At 37.7% G+C, this 15205-nt stretch overlaps 1 protein-coding gene across 1 annotated transcript in view; it reads left to right on the top strand.

Moving 5' to 3' along the window:
* UNC5D (unc-5 homolog D (C. elegans)) overlaps window positions 1–12605 on the top strand; it is a 606477-nt gene extending 593872 nt beyond the window's left edge. The window contains exon 17 of the mRNA XM_011964768.1: window positions 6420–12605. Within this exon, the coding sequence (XP_011820158.1) occupies window positions 6420–6624 (205 nt within the window). The 3' untranslated portion in view covers window positions 6625–12605. The remainder of the gene's footprint in view (window positions 1–6419) is intronic.
* Window positions 12606–15205: the final 2600 nt, after the last annotated feature.

Below are 15205 nucleotides of genomic sequence, written 5' to 3'. Positions count from 1 at the left end.
AGTTTAAAGATACATTCTGAAAATTAAGATTCTATATAAAAATTGGGGTTTTAACTCATATCCACCATTGTAAGTTGGTCTATGTCCGGCAGGTGAAATTGGTAAGGTCAAGATTCAGAAGTTTCTAGTTCTGTCCTGGCTTCTACATAAAGCATGGGCTTTTAATTGAAGCCAAGGGATGGAGATAGAGAAGTCTCAGAAAGATAAATTAATCATGGTAATAAAACAAATCCCCTGGAACTCAGGTGTATAGAAAGCATTTAAGCTCAAGAAAACAAAATTAAATTTAATAAACCATTAGTACTCAATGAACTTACATAGATGAATGTATTCAGCTGTCTTCGCCTAAGGTTTAATCTGCTTGTCTCTGTATTTTACAGTTTATCTGTGCTCACTCAGAGTTCCAAAGGAAAAGATAAAGTCATTGAGTCTATAGGGCTTAGGGAAATGAATTGAAGACAAAATGATGCTAAAGTAAAATTCCTAAAATTTAGAGATTAGATTGTTTAGGCCAGGCGCAACAGCTGAGACCTGTAATCTCAGCGCTTTGTGAGGCAAAGATGGGCTGATTACTGGAGGCCAGGAGTTCGAGACCAGCCTGTGCAACATGGCAAACCCCCATATCTACTAAAAATGTAAAAATTAGCTGGACATGGTGGCACATGCCTGCCATCCCAGCTATTCGGGAGTCTGAAGCATAAGAATTGCTGAAACCTGGGAGATGAAGGTTGCAGTGAACTGAGGTCACACCACTGCACTCCAGCCTGGGAGACAGAATGAGACTCTGTCTCAAAACTAAAATAATTAATAAATAAAAAATAGAGAGTAGCTCATTTACATCTGCATGTTATATAACATCTTAATGACACTGCAAAAAATAAATCTTAGTTTTCAGAATTACCTCCATTGATCAGAATTTGAAAAGGCTATATCAAAAGGTTCCCTGGAATCAATGCATAACAAAGTTAACAATCTGAAGCATCTAAGATGAGGGTAGTATGTATTCACTTCCTTAAAAATTTGTCAAAGAAAAAAAGTTTCATTTTCAGGCATCTATCTGAATATTCAGGATTACTATTTTTGCTAATGTTCTGGTTCCATTTCAAGAAAAAAAAAAAATCAAGCACTCAGGAAATTGCTTAAAATCAACTATTGCTGTGAATTCTGTTTTGTAGTACTGTATTAACAACGTTCCCTGAATGGTGTGTACATTTACCTGCCGGTGTCCAAATGCACCAGCATGATGAGGAGAAATGGGTCACATAGATTAGGAACCAAATAATTTCACAAGGAGATGAGATAGATACATTGTATACCAATTTCATAAAATCATAATGCATTTGCACGCATGTAAGCAGCAAAATAATTCAACTCTCTTTGAGAAATAGCCTATTGCATTGAGATTTTAGGTATATGTGTATATATATATATATATTTTTGAGATGAAGTCTTGCTCTGTCGCCCAGGTTGGAATGCAGTGGCGCAATCTTGGTTCACTGCAACCTCTGCTCCTGGGTTCAAGCAATTCTTGTGCTTCAGCCTCCCAAGTAGCTGGGACTACAGGCAACTGCCATCATCCCAGCTAATTTTTATATTTTTAGTAGAGACAGGGCTTTGGTCAGGCTGGTCTCGGACTCCTGACCCCAGGTGATCTGCCCACCTCGGCCTCCCAAAGTGCTGGGATTACAGGCATGAGCCATCACGCTGAGCCTATATGTTATTCTATTGTAAACAGATAAATGTAGTTTAATAGCGAGAGAAACACGCTCACCCGTCCAAACCCAAAGAATAGACTCAGAGGCACAAAGAACAGAGAAAGTGAGACTTTTTAATAGCGGTCTTGCAAGATCAGGTGTCTGGTAGACAGGCATACCTGGGGCAGCTACAGAAGGTAATTTATCTCCTAGCACACAAGTCCCTCCTCCAGTTCCTCATTGCTCGAGTACTATGGGAACAATCTTCCTGGATGTCACCTAAGTTTCGTTATCTTCCTTATAAGGTTATACCCTGTCACATTCCCCGCTTAAGTTTTGATTTCCCAATAATGAAACTTTCTTCCCTGTTATGGACTGACCCCTCCTCTACATTCTGTTCACTTATCGCGACCTTCTAGGTGCATGAGCTGTGTGGTTTGTTACATTCGTAGTGCTTAGATTTATAATGTCTTGAAAATGGCATTTAAAATGCCATTTAAATGTTTTCTCACAATAGGATATCTGTTAACTGCAAAGCTGATTCTACTATTTTTAATGAGACCAATACATTCTTCTGTGTATGTATTAAAATTTAGCGGAATTTGAGATTTATGTTGTGCTGAATGTGCTTGTGTAAATTCAAAGTATAAATTTAAAATTTGCTTTGGGGAGCACATTTCACTTGCTACAATATGTTCAGAGATCTGTGCCAAGAGAGTTATATTTCTGCCTCTTTTGATCATTTAGCTTCCTTTAGCCGTGGGTGCCTATTCCACAAATCAGGACATTTGCAGGACTTTTCAGAACCATGTGACTGGCAGGAGTCATTCTCCGGTCCTTCTCTTCCTTGAGGCAGGTGTACTCACCAATATTTTTAATATTGTGTTAAGACAATGATTCATCAGAAGCCTCAAAACCTACTTTTTATGCCTCTCTAACAGTTCTGTTATTGCGTTTTTATGCCCTGGTGTTCCTGTCATGTCTTGAAATGTCAAAGATCCCCAAACATTTACCTAGGATAAAGTTCTCAGAGTGCCTGAGGCAGGACACAGAGCTAGAGATTCAGCAACTTTGGCCATCTACTTGCTTATTTCAAATGCAGGAAGTTCCATCTGATATTCTTTCAAATCACTACTAGCTATGGAAACCTACTTTAGGTTATAAGACAGCAGAGGAGCGAGGTCAGCATGGTGGCCTGCAGGCCACATCTGACCCACCACCTACTTGTATACAGCCCATGAGCTAAGGATAGTTTTCGCATTTTTAAATGGTCTGAAAAAAAGTCAAAAGAGTAATATTGTGCCACACATGAAATCTGTGTGACAATCAAATATCAGTGTGCCACATGAAGTTTTATTGGCACACAGCCACGCTCATTCACTTAACATATTGTTTCTGTTTTTGCAATACCAAGGCAGAGTAGAGTAGCAGCAACACTGAGCATATGTGGTCCCCAAAACCAAAAACATTGACTATCTGGTCATTTACAGAGAAAGTTTGTCAACCCCGGTATAGAATAGAGTGTTAACTTTTAAGATAGTAGGATCACAAAGATTCTAGTAATTCCCATAGGGCAAAAGTTCATTGTTGTTCAATGGCAAATAGAAAATGTAAATATAAATCCTTAATAAGGAGAAAGTACTGCTGTTTTGTCATTGTAGCTGTTGTTTTTAAAACAACAATAGAGCTCATAAAGAATCATTTACCAGTGCTAGAAACAAAAGAATGTCCATGGTCATCATTCTCATGATGGATATAAAAGAAGATTGTCACACAGGGGACCCATAGCCCACTCAGGCCTTGTCTCTCAGTTTGCCTCTCTCCTAGCTGTTCTTTCAGTTTGCCTTCTACCTGGGTTTTGTTGACAGTGTTTGTAGGAGTATATTGCAACTTTCCCTACGAACATCTCTACATGACAAGGAACAAGTGCCTATACTCAAAGTTGTTCGGTTTTGTTTTTGTCTTTTTTTGAGACAGGGTCTCACTGTTGCCCAGCCTGGAATGCAGTGGTACAATCATAGCCCACTGCAGCTTTGAACTCATGGGCTTACATGATCCTCCTACCGGAGCCTCCTGAGTAGCTGGGACTACAGGTGTGCACCACTGCACCCTGGCTAATTTATTTTATTTTTGTGGAGACAGAGGTCTTGCTGTGTTTTCCAGTCTGGTCTTGAACTCCTGGCCTCAAGTGATTCTCCCACCTGGGTCTCCCCAAATGCTGACATAGGCTTGAGCCACCATACTCAGCCAAAACAAATTTCTTAAATAAGAGGAACTCGGATCCCTTCAACTACTTAAGCAGGATTTGCTTTGCCATTTCTATTAGTATAGAAATGAATAACCATTAAAGAAAAAAGAAAAGGAGGAAGGAAAGAAAAGACAAAAGAAAAACTAGAGAGAATGTTTTTAAGCTGGCCTTTTCTATTTCACAATTAAAGATGTCTATTAGTGGAACATACTTGTAGTGCTATTTGGGAACCAACTGACTATAAACAGGATCTTAAGAAAGACCTTTGAATAAAACAGCACTTTATTCACTCAGAATTACTGTGTGTGTGTGTGCATGCATCTGTGGCTCTTGTAAATGGCAACTCATCCTTAAAAGCTTGTCTGTCGTCCGAGTGCTTCACTCTACATCAGTGCTCTTTGTGACCATAAGCTGGGTGTGGTGAGGGAAAGTAATACCATCCTCAAAATAGGAAATACTTGGCTGGCTCTGGAAAATCTTTTCAACTCATCAGAATTTACCAGAGATGACATTTCTATCCTTACTGTAAAAGTCCCTGTGAAAAACAGTGATCTTTAATCTTTTGTGTTTTGTCTTCATCACAGAAAAGTTATTGTCCTAAAGATTACCATGCTTTTACTGAAGATACCATGTCATCTTAAAAAGCATTGTAGGAATCAATTACTTGGCTGAAGAATGTTGAATAAACACGTGTCGTAGTATTATCATAAGTGCTGTAGCAGATTCAGAAAATCAATAGATATGATCCTTACCCTTCAGGTGTTTGTGGTCAAATTGGGAAGGCAGAACTAAAACACACACACACACTCACACACACACGAAATGTATAAGCATTTTTTTCACATGAAAGTTAAGTCCAAGCATAAAAAGTTCAGAGAAGACATAAATCATTTTGGGAAAAGAGGAGATGAGAATTGAACCATTGGACATGGCCAAACACCATTGGGATTTTGAACCATTGAGACACACACAAAAAACTGAACCATTTTTTGCTGAGAAAAATGTACCCTTGTTCTTTCTTCCTCTTCGTTGCCCCTTGCAGTAGAGAGGTATCAATGAGCATAATTAAACTTGTCCATTTGTGGGTGCATATGATCTTGATAAATAGGATAAAGGGAGGAAGTGGACCTTCCTAGTGAACAGAATGGACTAAATTAAAGCAAGAAGCAAAGTGTTACCTAAGTCAGGGTCAGTGGTTCAAAGAGCAAAATAAGACTTCAGTAGGAGAAAAGACTATATATATATATATACACACACACACACACACATACACACACACATATACATATATATGCGTGTGTGTATGTATATATTAGGGATATCCATGTCTAGCTATGGATATTTATATCAATATCCATAGCTAGATCAAGGCCAGACCAAAGAAGTCATTGAAAACAACTAGAGTAGATATTTCATGACTGAGGAAATAGAATGCAGGATATATTTGAATTTGGCAAAACTAAAGATTTTGCTGTGATTTAGACCATAAAGTGATAGAGTGTAAATTAGGTACAGGTAGTAAACATGGAGAGCAACGGAGAAGCTGATGAGCATGTTAAAAAGAAAAAAATATAAAAGGAAGAATCAAAAACAAATGGTCTAGTGTGAAAGATTAGAAAGATGGTTATAAATACTGGGATACTTGTTCTAGTTAGAAGGAGGACCAGTTTGGAGGCACGGAGATGCCAGTTTCTGATGCATTGCGTTTGTGGAGGTAGAGGCATCTATAATTGAAACAATCCCAAGGCCATTTAGAGATCTGTGATTAGCTCACGTTAACTTAAAGATTGGAGGTATAGATTTAGAATACTATCTACGTTGTTTGATAGCTACTCCATTTAGTATATAAGCCCACTGACAAAGGAAAGAACAAGAAGTAATCAAAGATGAAACCTTGAAAGCCCTTATGTTTGCCAGAGTAGACGGGGTCAAATATTTTGAAAAAATAGGAATGAGTGAAAGTATGACATAAACTAATGAAATAGAGCATGTCAAGGGGATGGTCAAGAGGCAAACACATACACACACACAGAGTTCAAGGAAAGTGAGGACCCAAAAGACTTGGGTCCAAATGTGGTGCCTCATGTTTATAATCCCAAGATTTTGGGAGGCTGAGGCAGGAGGATCACTTAAGCTCAGGAGGTCAAGGCTGCAGTGAGCTATGATTGTGTCATTGCACTCCAGCCTGGGTGACAGAGCAAGACCCTGTCTGTAAAACAAACAAGACAAAACAAACAAGGAAGGCAAAACAAGACTCGGGAGATGATAAGGTTATTGGTAACATTCCACAACCCAGTTTCAATTGAGTGTTGAGATACAAATTAGACTGCCCCAGACCTGCCTTACTATAAGCTTTTTATCCCTTCTGTAAAAATATCTATTAAAATTCGTTTTAATTCTCTTATGATGATTGGTGTTTATTCCTTTATTTTCATGTTTTGTTTTGTTCTTCTTTTTGTTTAACTCTCTCCATCTAGGAATTTATCTTATTTTGCTACACAAAGTAGCCCATCTGCTGTCATTTTGAACCTGTGGGAAGCTCGTCATCAGCATGATGGTGATCTTGACTCCCTGGCCTGTGCCCTTGAAGAGATTGGGAGGACACACACGAAACTCTCAAACATTTCAGAATCTCAGCTTGATGAAGCCGACTTCAACTACAGCAGGCAAAATGGACTCTAGTCCACTTCCTCCCATGAGACAGAGTGATGGCCAGCTTGGGGACATTTGCTTTAAATGGGAAAGAAAGAGGCCGCTTTCTGCCCAATGGCATTGGGGGAATTCAGCCTTCATTTACAATCAGTGAGACTCCCCTGTGGAAGAAACTAAATTTTATATAGGTAAAACATGTTAATAGCGAAAAGTACAAGCTCTCTTACATATAAGAGGGCTCTATGATGTCCTTGGAATGCACGTTTGGGTTAACTCCTCAGATTTGTAGTGGCAAGGATGAAAGTGAGAGCAGAAGTAGCTGTGGGAAAAGATGAGCTACAATAATGCTGGGAAGGCAGAGATTGATTAAGTGCATGTTTTGAAACAGGTTTTTAATGATGTGCCCCAAAAGGCCAGCTGATTCTGGTACTAGATTGTCAGAATTTTCTACCAACTGGCATCTGTGATGTCAGAAATCATTATAAAACTGGCTTATAGACGTGAAACAGGGTTTCCAACCCAATTGTATGACTTCAACAACGTCAAGGAGGGCATTGAATTTAGAATCTGAGCACATCACACCAGCACCAGCTCCCTGTCTCTTCTAGCCACTTAATGGAGACAAAATGGAGAGGTAAGACAGACCACAAACTAGTTCTTATAGTGTACTCCACCTTTTACTTTTTTCCTGAGACAAATCTACCCTTATTCTTTCTTCCTCTTCCTTACCTCTTGCAGTAGAGAGGTGTTAAGGAGCATAATTAAACTTGTCAATATGGAAAGTTGTTTTTTCTAACGAAACAAAGCGGGACCATCTCTATTCCCATTAAGCTACTCAAATTGCTGAGTGCTATTAGAACACAGCTTATTACATGGATATGGAGACAGGAGAGATTAAAGCAGATTCAAATACACATGAACTGCAGATGTCATAGGCCTCAAATCAGCTATAATTCCAGGAGGCATGTGTTGATCTAGTTCTCTAGCATTGTTGTTACAAGAAAATGAGTTCGACTGTATTTTTCAATCCAGATTCTTGAAATTGTCTAACATGTTGGTACTATGTCATCACAGAATCTCTCAGTAAGGCTATATGTGATCCTCATTTTACCTCTTGGGAAATTAGTGGATAGTCATTGCTCTAAATGATATCCGAGTAAATAGACTTGAGGAATACCTCTACACAGTGTCCCTGAAACCACATGCATTGTTCAGGGAGCCTTCACGCTATGACTATTCAGTCTCCCTGAATATGCTTTCTCTATAGAACCATTAACATATGGCTATTGCTCTATGATTTTTTTTTTAATATTAGGAGGCAGTGATATTGTGGAGGATGGAAATCCACAGATAATTCATGACCTTAATCTTATCACTTTACTCCATCTTTTTATCCTATTAAATCATTTTTGACAAGATGTCCTGGTAGACTAAAGATAAACAGATTTGTTCTTGCTCATCTTCTGGTGGATATTTTAATTTGCTGTTCACAATCAGGACAACCAAAGTCAAGGACCCAGACAAACCACAAGGCAGCTAGTCAGCTACTTAGAGTTGGCTACATTCAAGTAAAAAGTAATCAGGGAATGGGGGAGGTGGGGAGTACTTGGCAGTTGGGATATGATCCATTTTTTTTAAACAACTTTTTTGTAGATCCCTTGTAAAAAATTAATGTAATAATGTTGTGAATCTCCATGCCACGTGAAAAAGGCCTAAAGATGAGTTGAATTTATGGTACCATGAGTAAGGCATGGAAGAACTCTTGAATGTGTGGTATATGTGGTCCCCTATATTAGATAGAAGGCTTTGCTACATGTAATTCAAAAGCATCTCGCTTTTCTCAGGAACCAAAGGCTTATGATATAGAACAAAGAAATCATCTTAGAACTGTCAAGCATATTTTCACAATACCATATCAAGATCAGGAAAACACCCTTTTGCTAGTGTGCTTAACTTATTTATTTCCTCTAGGAAACAATAGATAAACAGCATGAAAATGTAAATCATCTGACATCACTGATAGAATTTCTGAAAGAGAGAGTAGATGGTCAACCAGTCACAAGTTGGTTGGCATGGGATGGTGTGCAGAGGAAATCTGCATTCACTGTTGAGTAAAAACTTGTAGAAAGCACATTATAGAGCTTATGTTAGAATCCATCTTGGAGGATTTTTGTTTTAAACCATCCTAAGCATTTTCCCTCTTCCCTTCTAATTGGAGTTATAATTGTTTCATCTACTCTGTGAATCTACACAGGTCTTTTTGGGTTTTTTTTTGTTTTTTTTTTTTTTAAGATGTTTGATATGTTTTAAGTATTTTTAAATAGATGAAAATTCTAAATGATTTTCCTTCAAATCTATCTAGATTACTTTAGGATGAGACGAGATTGTTGTCAATCCCTGAATGTCTGGAGTTCCCTCCCATGGATTTTTTTTTTTTTTCCTTTGACCTGGGTTTTATAAACACACTTGAACATCATATCATATAGGATAACAAAGGAAGAAGTTAACATAATTCACCTCAGACTTCACCCTACGGTTCAATCAAATTCATCCTTCAGCCCATTTTGTTTCTTCTTTATGTTTCTCTTTTACTTATTTCTGCTAGGATCCTACATAGGATTTCTATAAAAATATATGAAATTCTGTGGTCACTGCATGTCAGGATTGCGCAGTATGTTACAATACAATTTCAAAGAGAACCCATGTTTGTGAGATTTACAAACCAAGGTGTGGGGGAGGAGGTGGAATTGCGGATCAGATAAAAAGTTAGCTTACACTTGAACTCAGTTATTCACTGTGACCTAAATTTAGTCCTATTATAATATGTGCCCGTCACAACACAAATGCCCCTCTTAAAAGAGATTTACTCATCTATCCAAGGACTTAATTTGGAAATTTTACTGTCCTATTGCAAAATGAAACAAAATTAAAAGTGGCCTCGAGTACTTGGTAAGTTACTTAAAATTTTGACAAAAATATTCCACTCAATGCCAAGTCTTTTTCAGTCCTCAAAGGCATTTAAGTCTAATAGTCATGCTTTAAATATGGCTTTAAATTATGCCACCAAAATGGTGTACTTCACAACTTCACCAGACTGTAGCATCATAAAGTTAATTTACAGTTTTTACAACATTGCTTGTACATTCTTACTGGTTTACATTAAAATCCTTTAAGCCAAAAGGAAGCTTGCTCTATGGATTTAAATGCAGACTTCATTTACCAGTGCAGGAAGTCTCATAAAACTCAGATGTGTGCCCACAAATATTTTATTGGCCTTTTTGTAAGAGATGAAAAAGAATTGACACAGTCCTCTTTAAAGAGAAGAACTTTTTTATTATTATTTTTATCTCCAACTGCAGGTGGTGTCTTTTGCCGAGGTCTCTATATTTTTCTTTCAATTGTCTTTGGGAGAGGATATTAAGTCAAATCACTAAAACAGGGTTCTGTTTGGATTAAACGTTCTGGATTTATTGCAACTATTTACCTTGAGAAACATTCTCAGCATCAGAATTGATAAACAAATGTAGATGATTAAAATAGGATAATTGGTTTTAGATAGTATTTTCTACTTGCCAAACTTCTGGCAAATTTATCTGTGAATTTCAAAATGTTTTAAAATCTCTTGATACGCTTTTGTTTTTCCTTTGAGCCATTTTCTCTTCAATTTCTTAGTCCCTCTGCCCTCTGTAAGTGTGTTGAGTGATATAGTTATCAGACGTGTTGAAGGCAAAGTTCTAGCAGAGGTCTTTGTTCCAGCTCTGTAAAGGTCACAGGAATCGTGAAGGAGCTGAGAAATCTTCCTCTCTGGCCCACTGTCTGTGGCCCATTTTCATTGTTTCCTCATGAAACATTGCAGAGTTTGAATCCTCAGTAACTCTCATTGACTGGACTGGAGGTGATGGCCACAGCAAATGGGAGAGCAAAATGTTGGCCTACAGAGAATGACACAATTGTATTCGCCTTTGGTGTTTGTTAGTTGCCATAGCGCTGTATTTGAAAACCGATGCTTTAGCCAAAAGCTGAATGGCCGCCGTTTCCGTAGTTTCCACTGTTTTGTCTGCATAGAATTTTCCTGAACTACAAGCAAAAATGTATTTTGTCCAATGTCACAAAAGTGAAAATGTTACTAATCTTAGATGTGTTGCATATTTTGTGTTTTTACGTTCCAAACTCTTTCAAAAGCTGCCGTTACAAAGCTGTTTGGCTGTATTGACAGCATGTGGTGTTTTTGCAAAAGCAATTCTAGGAGAGCCAGTGTCTACCATGAACTCCTCACATCCCCACTCCAGGGTCATTCATGACATCAAAATGGCAACTTGTACACTGTAATTCTTCGAAAAGTAACAGGGGATGGAAATCAGACCTGGCCATTAGTCACTAGTGTGTAGTACCGTGATCTGAAGTAGGAAATTTAACTCACATAGAATAATTGTGGTTTTTGAAGCAGCTACTCATTGCTTTTTCCTTTTGCTGTGAAGATCATGGATTGGAAATGTCCTCATTGGGTGGACCTAAGGCAGTAACATTTAAACTTCATGTCCTAGCACCCGCCCTCCATCTGACCCAAAGATAAAAAAGGCAGAAAGCTTCATGGTTACACTTAAGCTTAAAAATTCCCTTCCCCACTACTAATATTGAGTTCAGCAGAGCTCCATCTTATTTATTTCAAAGAAGTTATAGCTTTGAATTATAGACTATATTACTAAATTTGGTAAGGTAGTTCTTTGCATGAATGGGAATGCGTGTCAAAATACTTTCACAAAAGGCATGATTACAATGGAAATGCCCTTTTGCCTCCAGTTGTGCTAACCCTAAAAAGTATTTAACTAATTTCAAGCGCTGTTTACACTCAAATCCCAACATTGGCCAAATTATGTAATTCTCTTAAATTTTCATATATGTAGGAGGAAATTTAACTATGGTTCTGGTGAATCATAGAAAGGAGAGACAATATTTGAGGGGAGTTTGTCAGCAGAATATCATGCCTTGTGACCCCATTACTGAAACACAGACATTACAATCAGAAATAGACCTAATAATTCCAGTATCCCTCCATTAGCTAGTTCCAATGATGCTGAGAGACAGAGCACCCTGTGCCAGGTGTCAGGAATATAAGCCTCAGCAGAGGGTAACTGAAAACTTTCAATCAGAAACACCCTCGAAGGTTTATGCTAGATTATGTAGGTCACTCCCATTCGAAACTTTTCTATACAAAGGTGGGAAAGCACTCAGAATCTGTGAATTTTCTGGTTGGAAAAACAATGTTCTCCTTTTCCAAATTGGAATAAAGACTCAGAATTACCCATTCTTCATAATGATGTCTGATTGGTACATGCACTCCAGGAAGTCTCAACCTAGAAATGTTGCCAACCTAAGCATTTAGAGGAAAACTGGCTCATCTTCTGACCCAAACTCAAAACATATGAGTACTTGCATACCTCCATTTCTGCATGGAAGATGTTAAAACAGATTTCATTTTGTTCCGTTTATTTTGGGAAGGTGCGTGGGGGTGTTCTTTCAAGTGATTCACATCTCAAACCCATACCACTCTCAACTTTTATTTGATGTGTTCAAAGCCAAAAAATAAAATAAAGCAGGGCTGAACACTTAATTTGACATGAAGCTGAAGGAGTGAGCAAGCCAGAGGAGAGAGGTTGAATGAAGCATAGCCTTGGCTTCATACCACACTTTTTGTGCCTTGTATTATCAATGTAAATTCTGAATGTTGTACAGTAAATACTTGGATGGACTTCTTAGAAAAGGCTGCACTGGCTTCTTTTTCAGCACATGTACATATCTATAAATATATATACATATATATTTGGTAATGCCAAACAGCTGTGTTATATTGTATTGAACAAAATGGACGGTTTGGATGTTTTATGTAGAGTTTGCAAAAAAAAAAAAAAAAAACTGGATGGTTACAGACTTTTCGAGATAAATGTACAGACGTAAATTACTGCATATCAGTTATTTATGAATAAAGAGTCTTTTATTGACATTTTAGGATACTATGTGAGTGGCACTTTGAAATCTCGATGAGGATGAGATTTGTACACCTCCTGCCAATGTCCTAGCAGGAGTTGGAATGCTCTCCAAAAGGACAATTTCCAAATACCTGTTAACATATGGAACAAAATTTCTTGCTCAAGCCTTGAGAGCGAGGCAGTGTTGTGAGGCTACTGGAAACAAGAAGATTGTCTTCTAATATCCCCACCCCAATACATACACATACACACACACTACCTTAGGATATAGTTTTATAGAATCCAAGGTCATCATAGGCATACCATAACTGGAATACTGGAATACCAATCACTTTATTCCTCAAAATGCTTGGGCTATTTTTCCAGACTGTATAGAACATTTTCTGCCCTTCTGTGGGAAAATGTTAATAGGTACATTGTTGTACATTGCAAATACATGTGGCTGATTAAACCTGTTTTAAGTGGTTTTAAAACGCTGAGAGATCCCCCAAATTTACTTATAACTACTTAGGCCAGAGCCAATTGAACCAGAATGTTCCACCCAAAGATGGCTTCTGGTCTATTTAAACTAGTTGGTTATAATTTTTTCAAACTTAGAGAACAGGTCAGAGCCAGTTGAACCAGAATGATCCACCCAAAGATGGCTTCTGGTCTGTTTAGTTGGTTATAATTTTTTAAAAAGGTCAAAAGTTGATTAAAACCAGTTTTTTAAAAAATACCATTTCCATATAAAGACATTTCTTTTTTCAAATTAAGTTTTAAAAGCTATGAGGTAAAATGAAATATTCTCTACACTAAGTTTTTGAAAACCTTTATGTATATGACACATATACATAAAGGTGCCATGGCGCATGCCTGTAATCCCAGCACTTTGGGAGGCCAAGGCGGGCAGATCACTTGAGGTCAAGAGTTCAAGACCAACCTGGCCAACATGGTGAAGCCTCATCTCTACTAAAAAAAACACAAAAATTAGCTGGCTGTGGTGGCACATGCCTATAAATCCCAGCTACTTGGGAGGCTGAAGCAGGAGAATTGCCTGACCCAGGAGGCAGAGGTTGCAGTGAGGCAAGATCATGCCACTGCACTGCAGCCTGAGTGACAGAGTGAGACTGCGTCTCAGAAAAGAAAACATTTATGTATATGATAGATCTGAAGGAGGGGAGTCTATGCAGCACTTCCTAAGCCCTGTTGACCATGTAATTCTTTTTCTTATGGGACTACTAGGGACAGATAAGAATATTTACAAAGAGGCTGCATTTAGTTCCAACAGTTCTTTCTGACCACTTTAAATTAGGCAGAGCTTTGATGCTAATTAAAATATATTTAATCTACTGGCCTAATGAAAATTAGTTGAAATTAACTTAAACGAGGTAACTCAGTTATAGTTATGCAAAACCAGACCCCAAATCTCAGAATTATTTGAATAGTTAGAGCAAGTAAATCCAATTTGAGTTCCTCAAAATAGATTTTAACTAGAAGAATGATGTGACAAGCATAAAGATCTGGATGTAACTAGTTCATCTGGATGAAAACGTAACAGATTGGATTGAACCTGTAATAAACTATTCAAAAAAAATTGTATCTTCATTTAAAAGCTGCCTTATTGAGTTAGGAACTAATTCTGAATGGATTAAGTTTGGATGAATTTATGCTTTTTTTTATATAGTGAACGTTTGTTAGAATTTGATTTTATTCTGACAGAGGTTAACTCATTCACTCAAAAAATAGTTATTTAGCATTTTCTCCATGATAGCAGAGTCTGTGTTCAAGTCTTGACTCAATCATTTTGCACTTGATGTCAGTCAAAATGATTTCTGCTTCATTTATAATATAGGGATAAGAAGAGAATTGTATATTCTCCCCAAAGTCTAAACATGACATGAAAGGGTTCATGTAAAGCCATTAGCATACTCCATGGTCCTTAGTAAACAGTCAGTGAGGGTTTACTTTCATCTTATTTTAGAGAGGCGGTATGCATAGTAGTTAGCAGAATGAGCTTGCAAGCAGATAGGCTTGGATGGGAATCCTGAGTCCCCACTTTGGATTTGTGACCTTGGCCAAGAGACTCTCTCTGAAAGATGACAATCATATCCAGTTCACGGGGCATAAAGTAAGTGTTCAAGAACTGTTTTAACCATAAACACATCTAGAACTGTTTCTGGCTAGTTTTGCTTCTGAACAACAATACATTCAGGAGTATTCGTTATATACACATAGTGAGGTTACAGCAGGACTAATAGTGTACTCAATGTTAGTATCTCTCTGACACCTAAAATTTATTTAAGAAAAAAGAAACATGTCTTACTGACCCTGAATTAAGTGAAATGCAACTTATTTTCTAATGTAAAGGTTAATGCTTCATAAAGTGAGTTAAAAATACCCTAGTAAGGTCCCATGTTTTCATACCACATAGGATGATTTTAGGAAAGAACTTAGAGTTGTTGATGAGGCAAATGCATGTTTAAGGCATATCTAAGACAAATCACCTTTTGTCTAAATGTTGGTGTTCCTGAATAAAGTAAGTGCTCCACCAATGAGGTGATCCATTCTCTGGTTTTCAGATGACACCAGGGCCTTAAAACCATGAGTTTTTGCACAAATTAAACATTAAAGAGTTACTCAAG

The sequence above is a fragment of the Mandrillus leucophaeus genome, unplaced genomic scaffold, assembly GCF_000951045.1.
Source record: "Mandrillus leucophaeus isolate KB7577 unplaced genomic scaffold, Mleu.le_1.0 Scaffold705, whole genome shotgun sequence".
Classification (NCBI taxonomy): domain Eukaryota; kingdom Metazoa; phylum Chordata; class Mammalia; order Primates; family Cercopithecidae; genus Mandrillus; species Mandrillus leucophaeus.
Note: the sequence above shows the minus strand (reverse complement) of the source record. Positions and strands in the feature narration are given on the sequence as shown.